This window comes from Erythranthe guttata, chromosome 12 (assembly GCF_056151865.1).
Source record: "Erythranthe guttata isolate IM_541 chromosome 12, IM_541, whole genome shotgun sequence".
Classification (NCBI taxonomy): domain Eukaryota; kingdom Viridiplantae; phylum Streptophyta; class Magnoliopsida; order Lamiales; family Phrymaceae; genus Erythranthe; species Erythranthe guttata.
The window spans coordinates 15,413,595-15,423,155 of record NC_142544.1 but is presented as its reverse complement, the minus strand read 5'-3'; the positions used below and the strand labels follow the sequence as shown (position 1 = coordinate 15,423,155).

Here is a 9,561-nt window from a genome sequence, read left to right as displayed (position 1 = left end):
GTTTTATTTGTGTTTTAATATTTTTGCAAGTAAATATATAGGGGCTCTTTGAGAAAACCCCCTCACTACTTTTTTTAATTGAAGGAGGCCCAAAATATTTTAGTCCATTTGAGAAAAGTCCACACCCATTTTCAGCCATTATGCTTTCCAGCTTTGCCCCCGCCCGCCACATCATCACTAGGTCACGCTCAGCAATTTTTTTTTTTTTCCGTTTTTTTGCTCTATCTGTTTCCTTAATCGACTATGCAGCATAGTCGATTAGCCTTAATCGACTATGCTTCATAGTCGATTAAGGAAATTATTTAATTATTTTTTTTTGTTTTTAATTTTTGTTTTATATCAGGTATAGTAATCGACTATGATGTGAAGCATAGTCGATTAAGAATCTGCTACTAAAAATAACAAATCACAACTGCGAAAAAAATACAAAATCAACTATATATTACAAAAACAAAAACATATACAAATATTATAAATGATTTATACAATTGAAAGCAATAAACAAAAAATCCAAAAAAAATAAAAAAAATTGGAGTCGATGAACCTTAATCGACTACCAGAGCATAGTCGATTAGCTTAATCGACTATGAACATGTACATAGTCGATTAAGGTAACGATTAAGGTAACAGTATGCGCGAAATTCTCTACACGCGCCTTCATCTCGTTAATCCACCAAAAAATCCTAAATCTGCCTCCCCATCGTCACAACACACCATCATCACCTTACTTTGATATTATGATGGTTTTATGTCTGCGCGATTTTTTTTTTCTACACCGTCTTCCGCTACAATGGACCACCTACTTTCTGTTTAATCCCCTGCGCGATGTTTTAAAATGGACCACCTACTTTCTGTTTAATCTAAGACAAAACACAAAATCCCCAGAAATCAAATTAAAAATAAAAAACCGATATTTAAATTATTAATAATAATAAATAAAAATAAAGAAAATTAAAGGGAGTTGTAATTGGACCGGTGGAGTGGAGCATTTGCAGCAAAAGCAGTAGGGCTATTGCAAACACTGCCACCATCGGAGTGCGAAAACATCGTCCTCTGATCAAGAACACCCGACGGCGAAGAAACAGTGGTCGCCGCCGGCGACGAAAGCGCCTCTCCGAGTGGGCCCCCACCTGCGAACCATACCGACTCCTTAACCCTACTTCCGATCGACAGATTCAGCGAAGTCGACGACAGATCTCCGTCGTTCAAAGACTGCACATTCAAATTGCCTCCGCCGCCGTTGCTGCAATTCAGATTGTAATCATCAATTGACGACCAGGCATCGATGAATCCATTATTCGGAACTTCAATTTCAGGTGGGCTGAAATTCTGATTACAGAACACTTGAGAATAATCTTCATGGAAGAGAAGATATTGACGATAAAGGAGAATTAGATATGAAAAATGAGATTAGGGTTTTAAAAGAGTATATTGAACAATTAAGGGTAGTTTTGGAATTACTAAAATAATATTTGGGTGGAATATTAGCTAGGGGGTTTTCTCTAATTATTTTTGGGAGAGGGGGTTTTCTTAACTCATTTACCTAGATGAGGGGGTTCTTGCTAATTATCCCAAATATATATCTATAATCGAAAATATTTATTATAAGTTTTATTTTTATTAAATTCATTAACAAGATTGGTACCAAATTTTGATTAATGTCAAATTTAGGGTTATTAGTACCTTAATTACTTTTTTATTTTTATCATAATTTTATTGTTTTTATAGTATTTTTTTTTTCCTCTTTTGATTTTCGTAATACCCCGTCTCGTGTTAGTTATACATGCAAATATTTCGGACTTTTATGGTGAACTTGTGCTAGAATTGTTATATATATATATATAATAGTAGATCTTTTCGTAAGAATCAGTCACACATTTGTCACTAACTCCGTTACTCATTGTTACGGAAGCCCTGTTTATTGGTAGTGAGTAGGCCAATCAAACTCACAAATATAATTGTGTTGAAAAACCCGAAGGGTTTTACGAAGTACGTAATTGAGACAGTTTGTGTTTGCCAAAACACCGCAAATGGCAGACACGTTCGATAACTGGTCGAAAATGGTGTCTAATCTTCCATTATCTGTTTTGTGCTTTATAACTTGCTAAATGAACCCCCAAAGTTAAGAAAGAGTACAAATTTTGGGTTAGGTGCAAATTTAACTAATATTAAAAGTATTTGAAAACAAAAAAATTAAAAATCAAACATATATATTGTATCCAGATATCATGATAGACTTAAAATTACCATAATTGAGATGTTGAATTTAAATGTTTTGAACTCTTGTTAAACCATCAATGTCAGATGGCTTGCCAGGTTTACAAGTGACGTGGACAAAACTATCCATCATATTTCGATACAATGAATATATATACATACATACATACATATCCAGTGAACTTCACGAGATATTGAGAAACGAAAATTGCGATGATCATAATGGGAGCTATATAAGTAAAATTTAACAATTTCAAGTAGCGACACATAAGAAGCCTAAAATACGATTTCAAGGGTTAAGACTGCTTAATCTTTTACAGATCAAGAGTGAACTAGCCTTTAACACGAAGGAGTATCAAAAATGGGAAAAAAAAAAGAAAAAAGAAACTACAAATAACAGAGTGAAAAACATGTAAGATATTAATTCGATCCAAACAAATCAGATAACACTATGAAATACGAAACATCGACGTAGAGAAGTAGCTGTCTAGGTGGACATCATGGAATGATCGATGGACTGAAGTGCTTGGTTTGCGAAGAAACGGACGTCCACATCAGCGTCCTCGGACAGCTCTACCAAACTTGGTCGTATAGATGTCTCCACCACCTACGTAGCAAGCAGAAAAAATAATAATAAATAAATATATACATATATATGTATATATATATACACGCGCAGGCACAAATGAATGAGATGTTAATAGTTTACTACTCACGGATTGATCAACGATAGGAATCATGGACTGCAACACCTTAGCAACGTTAAATTTGATGTTTGGCACTCTGCAAAAATAATGCGGTTCGGCTCGTTGTTATTATTAGTGAAGACTGAAGAGTGCAATAATGCAAACTCTGCACACAGCCCATATAAGACGAATATGAGAAAGGCAACAGCTAACCTGTCCTTTGATGCAGTAACAATTACAGGCAATAATTTAGAACATGTTATCTCAGACCCCATAACGGGAGCGAGTAACGAAATTGCCTGAAGAACTGTCATCCTGTACAAATAATGAGGGTTGTTTACCATATCCAAAACCTGCATCAACAAAACGAGAAAATGTTTTAATGTTTGAACAATGTCGAAATTTCAAAAAAAAAAAGTATACTTATCTACAGAGAAATTTAAACCTGAGGAACTATATGCTGCATTGCCCACTCTGGACCGAATTCCTCTGCCAGACGCTTCAAATTATTAGCTGCAGCATCTCGGATAGAGTAAACCTGAACAAAATCCCAAAAACAAAATTGGTTTCTATTTTAATTATTTCCCTCATTGTGCATCAATTACAGTGAGAGGGTAATATACGTAAAAGATTTAGTATATATCTTCATTGACTGTACTGTAACTTTATTCGCAACAGAAATTACGAACTTAATAATAGGTTGATGATAGAGAGAGGAACAGGGAAAAGCCAATCAGAGATCATTCTTTTTTGATTTTCTCCATTTTAATTGCAGCCAAATAAAAGAAAGAAAGAAAAACTGTCGATGAAAAGATGATCCATGCTATGGGAAAAAAAAAATCTTGAAAGAGAAACACCAACCTTGTCCTGTAGCCACTGCATGCAAAGGGCACCCAACTTATCATCGAAAAATCCAACTCCCAACTGACTGGCTAATAACGGTATGTACTCTATGATGGCAAGTCGAACCCTCCAATGCCTATCCTCTGCAAGCTCGACTATAGCTGGTAATAAAGATTGAGAGAGTAGATCAATTCCAATAACCTGCATCAGCAAAAAAAAAAGAATAATAATAAATAATTGGCAGGTGAATGAAATGATACTGATTTGTATAGTACTTGAAATAAGAAAAGAGTCGAATGGAATAGCACATACCTGATTGACTTGATCTAGCTTGCTGATAATATTGAGGCGAACATCGGGAAATTCATCTTTCAAAAGAGATAGAAATATAGGGAGAAGTTGCTCAATTGTTGCATCCTGCACCAAACCGGAAAATCCCAAATTTCAAATTTCGGTGCAATCATGTGGAAAGTAAATAGAAATTCTACGCCTTATTGTGTCGGGATAAAACGAAGTAAAAAGAAATTATTATAAAAAAATATTTGCATCGAGAGTTTTTGTTTACCTTTCCAAGAACCGGAGCCATTCCCATAATGACAGACGCCAAAGCAGACCTTACGTGTTGTGAGGAATCAGATGATAATTCCTGCAAGTGATTCCCAATATAAGATAGTTATTAGAAAGAATTAGGACAATAGATTTAGTAACTAAAGAGAAATCCAGCTAGATATCACCATCAAAGATACCTTTACACAGGGAAGAATATGCTGAATAGCCAGTTCAGGACTAAGAATCCGAGAGAATTTTGTAACTTTTCCGGCAGCTGCTATTCGCACTTCTGCTTCATTGTCTCGAAGTAGGCGCACATAAGCAGGTACCAAATCCGTCCTTGAACAAAAAATAATCATAGTAGGTGGTATAATTCAGCATAAAAACAACTTAATTCAAGGTAAAAAAAAAGAAGCTAAACATAAATTTTAACTATCGTCACTAACAATTCGGATCCCCGAGTAGGAACACTGATATTAGCAACTACATGCTAGCAATTCAGCTCATCATTTAGCCATGTGACATTAAAATAAATTATATAGTATCCCAAATTTCGAGACACGTGAGAGATAACATCATATGAGATGCAGTAACATAATAATTATAGAAGCAGTGTACCAGACATAAATAGCTACCTAGTAGGTTCAGGTCCCACGGCCTCACAAAGCTCGTACAACTGATTCGCAACCATGTACCGGACACGCCAAGATTTATCCTGATGCATATAATAGGAAAGTTAAATTAAAACAGTCGGGTGGGGGGGTTAACAATAAAAGAAGCAGCAAGATCCACTCGGACAGAAAAAATAAGCATTTCCAGTTGAGACTTGTCTTTATTTATGTATATATAGCAACATTTCATGCTAAAAATAGGATATGGATAGTTACTGTTGACCCAAAATCAATAAGCTACAATAAAATAGAACTACCGATACAAGGAAAGATGATCAGAACTGTTCCAACTACATAGCTTAAATAAAACTGCATATAGAATTTCCACGGCAGAATAAAGGATGCATCGATAATAACTTACACATTCAAATAACAAGAAAAATTCCTCAAGAGCAAGTAAAACAGATCAAAAGAAAACAACGATGATATAGCAGGTCCGGTATCATAACTAGACAAGCAATGTAATTTGATTATATACCTGCGAGAAGTTGACAATTACAGGGAGAATATGGGCAACACAATCTTGAGGCTCCAACAACTTGCCCAGAGCAGCACAGCCCTCAACAGCTAGTAAGCGAACAGAATCTTGATCTGAAAAGAAGCATTTAAAAAGTTAATTTAGTTTCCAACAGCACCGCCTATCATCTTAGTTTCCCAACTACAGTAACAGGCCATCATTTAGTTTCCAGATGTCAATCTTTATATTTACAAAATGGATGGTTGCTTCAATTCAAATATTTACTTCCTATTGCTTCTTCACTTATTTTTTAACAATAATATGCTATCTCTTTCTTTCGATATATCCACATTGTTAAGCAAGGTAAAATAATTAAGAGGGAGAGCATCCATATAAACTAACAACTATACTACCAACTATGCGATGAAGAACAGCCCTTACATTGGAATATAAAGGTTGTATGGCAATTAAAGGAAGGATGGGAGGAGAAGGGATAAGAAGGTTTGCACAATCTAGCTTTCAGTCTCTCCATGGAAAACGCTTAACCGGAAAGAGTTTATTTAAAAGTTTGGAGCTGTAATATTTCAAAAACTGTTTCATAACTAAATCTCGTAGTTCATTTTGCAACAAACTTTTTAAAACTTAGGATTAAATATGAAAAGACTCGAAATTTGATATACCATCATGTGTAAGATCCTCAAACAAAGACATGATATCAGTTTTCAGATGAGCAGCTTCCACGGTGGCAGCAAATTTCCCCAAATTTGTTGCAGCAGCCCTTCTCACCATAGGCATATCATCTTGACACAATTGGCTGTATATTGACCTTAATTCTGTCTTTAACATATCTGGGGCACTCGTGTAAGCAATATGAAATAGTCCGCAAGCCGAGACACGGGCTGTAAACCACTCACCAGCTGCCAGCCTCTGTAATTTAAAATTGAATCAAGTCTAATCAAAATTAATAAATAAGTAAATAACGAAAATGTGAGATTTGAAAATGGCAAACATTTGAGAATCAAAGAACTCGTATATGCATACTTTAAGAAAAAAGAAAACAACTAGACCTCCACATGTTAAAGGTTAAAAGCAATCACTATTGAAGATAGTAACGATTTTTATGACCAGAATCCAAAATCATCTAAATGAATTGCTTGCAGTATTTTACCTGAGGTGATAACCCCAATGAACAAATGATGCTATTTAGGTAATCCCACCCAGGTATTAATCTTACGCATCACCAAGAATTTACTTTGGCTATACGAAAAAACCACACAGATTTTTAGAAGAGTTGCAGAATTGTTGTATTATCAGTCTATTGTGTGTGTTTAAAAATTATAAAAATAACATTTTGGTGGTAACGTAATGAATAAACACAACTAAAACTTCACTAAGTGTAGATACTGATAAAACGATCATTCACATCCCTAAGACAATGTATTATTTAGATGTTACTATACTCAACTACAACATCAAATGTTGGTAGTCTTTAAATGGATAGAAACACAACAGTTACACGCTTATGGAGTTAACTAGGACGAGTGTTGTTTCAGTTCTGTGCAGTTAATAACAGTATTTTATATCTCTTACAAGGTACTAAACACTTGGAAAACTTCAAATAAATAAGCAGAATTTCTTCATACTTTCTCACTATCCACAGTTGTACCTTCAAATCGGAGTTTATTGTTTTGAAATGAATACGCGTAATTTCTTCACACTTTCTACTATGAATAGAAGTTGAAACTTCAATATGGAGTTCATCGTTTTTATCACTTTTAGGATGTCTCGAAATGAAGTTCAATTTCTTAAAACAAAAATAGTTGGATAAATGTAACTGTCTGCTTTGACTATTTGTAAGCATTCAAGTAATAATTTATTAATTGTTATTCTTTACAAAGTTAGAAACTGCAAGTATTATTTCATAATTCAATAATTATTAGGTATTTCGTATTATTTAAACAAAGCACGTAATATTTTAAAGCTATTCAAAATCTTGAGGAATTTTGAAATATTGATGGAATCTTAGGAAATACTGAAGAAGATTCCAAATTTTCAACGAAATCCTGTAAAATGATTTGAGAAACTATCCTCAGGTAATCAGTTTATTTTTTCATGTGATTTCACTTCCCATACTTCAAACAACAAACGTAAACAATTTATGTAGTGGTTATGAAAGAAAAAAGAGCAAGTTAAAGGGTTACCTTCACAAGAGGAATAAACCAGTCGACCAAATCACTCTCCCTCATCTGTGATCCGATTCTGCACAACGACTCTACAGATTTGTCCCTCACACAGGTCTCCTCCACGGTACATAGTGTTTCGAGAGGAGGAAGCAACACATGAGCATGCTCCATTCCTCCAACGTAAGGAATAAAAACACCCAATTCTTCAGCCGTAGCAAGCAGCACCTCGTCTTCGTCGTCGTTGTTCTCGCACAAAAAGGGAATCAACTCCTTCCGAGTCCTCTCCTCCCCAAGTGCTCGTGCAATGGTGGACAGTCTGCGTATAGAGTTCAACCGCAGTTGAATGTCGTCGTTCTTTAACTCATCAACGAGTACCGCTATCGGATACAATGGCTCCTCCATCGACATTTCGTCACGGTAACTTCTGGATAACTACAAGCTTCATCAGAACATTTAAGGGAAAAGGATAAATCAGCAGAACGAATTCATATGGTAAATAAGGCATAACACGAATCTCGACGAGGGTAAAGTCTAATCAAAATTGAATCTTGATTTAACAAACCCAAAGGAAATACTAAAAATTGTACTGAAAAATGAATTGCATATCCGGATCTTAAAATACCCCAATAAAATTAAGCCTCTATTATAATTAGAAATATATAGGTGAAAAATTCAGGCGATCGCATAAAAGAGAGCTATTTCAATTTTCTACGAAGAATACTTGCGAATACCAACCCTTGATTCCGATTCAGAAATTGACAAGGAGTAAAACTTATAATTCTGCAAAAATTCGAGCTTTACACACAACATGAATTGGGAATTGATCCAGTAAATATCGCAAGATTAATCAAAGGAACAACAGATCGAAAATCAAGTGGAAAAAAACTAAGATCTGGGCCACAGCCAAGGATTTGAATCCCCGAAAATAAATAAAAACAAACAAGCAAATAACTCAGCAGTCAGCACGCAGAAAGCTGAAAGTGCACGTAAGAATTAGAGTTACCGGAGGCAGTGAATTACGCCGGCTTCCCTCAGATTCGAAGGCTTTCTTTTAGAGAGAGAAACAAAGAGAGATGATATTTAATTTATGAATTTTTCTATCGACTTTCGCGACCGGTGTTTTTCATTTTTATTTTATTTATTTATTTTTTTCTAAATTACAATTTACAACATAAAGAACAAAGAACAATGGACAAAATATTTTAAACTTATAATAATAATAATAAAATACAGTGGAGAAAATGTTTGAGTCATTTGACAATTGACAAATATAAAGTTAATTCTCAGTTCAATAAATTATTTGGAACTAGTAACTCACACGTGCGATGCACGGAGATTAATTAAAAACATCAAAATAAGTTAATGTATAAAGCAACGAAGAAAAAAATATGTCGAGAATGTTAATAATACAATCGAACAAAAAAATAAAAAAGGATAAATTACACCCACACCCCTCAGGTATGCTTAAATAACTTTAATGTCCCATGTGGTATTGATAATTACACTCGCCCCCTTGAAACGTAGTTTTTTTTTTTTTAAGAGAACGACACCCGATGAGGGTGGGGGGTTAGGCTTGACCCCCTACCTATTTATAAAACAAAATTTAAGAAGTACATAATGAGTTTCGCTCAAATTGCTACTGCCCACATATGGCTAATAATAGCAATTGACAAACAAAAGACAGTAGCTAACTAACAAAACGTTAAGAATACGGGCAAAACAGGTGGCCCAAATAATAAAAAAGGACGGGGTGGGAATGATCATAGAAGGTCGGGGAAGACCAAGGTAGACCGTTCGCCTCACCACAACAGCCGAGGCCACTTACACTTTCGCAAAAAATGGGCGAAACAGGTATAACGCTGCGAAATGTGTGGCACCATTCGGCAAAAAGTCTAGTCTTGATAGACCCAAACAATCCATAATCACCCCAACCCTTCCTAACATGTAAAGTTCAC

The 9,561-nt window shown here is 35.0% G+C and overlaps 1 protein-coding gene across 1 annotated transcript; it reads right to left on the bottom strand.

Moving 5' to 3' along the window:
- Positions 1-2,431: 2,431 nt before the first annotated feature.
- LOC105954095 (uncharacterized) lies at positions 2,432-8,912 on the bottom strand. The gene is made up of 13 exons (XM_012977763.2): positions 8,610-8,912; positions 7,625-8,045; positions 6,104-6,350; positions 5,445-5,557; positions 4,931-5,010; positions 4,493-4,634; positions 4,312-4,392; positions 4,059-4,163; positions 3,765-3,947; positions 3,349-3,441; positions 3,117-3,256; positions 2,934-3,000; positions 2,432-2,824 (listed from the first exon to the last, which is right to left on the bottom strand). Exons 2-13 carry the CDS (start codon positions 8,012-8,014, stop codon positions 2,705-2,707), a joined length of 1,761 nt encoding a protein of 586 aa, XP_012833217.2. The 5' UTR covers positions 8,015-8,045; positions 8,610-8,912; the 3' UTR covers positions 2,432-2,704.
- Between the last annotated feature and the right edge of the window lie 649 nt (positions 8,913-9,561).

Coding starts and splice junctions, on each gene's coding strand:
- LOC105954095 (XM_012977763.2), bottom strand. CDS start 8,014: ATGTCGATGGAGGAGCCATTGTATCCGATAGCGGTACTCGTTGATGAG. Junction 3,442..3,764: donor TGCAGTGGCTACAGGACAAG/GTTGGTGTTTCT, acceptor GATTTTGTTCAG/GTTTACTCTATCCGAGATGC. Junction 3,001..3,116: donor GTTACTGCATCAAAGGACAG/GTTAGCTGTTGC, acceptor TTATTTTTGCAG/AGTGCCAAACATCAAATTTA.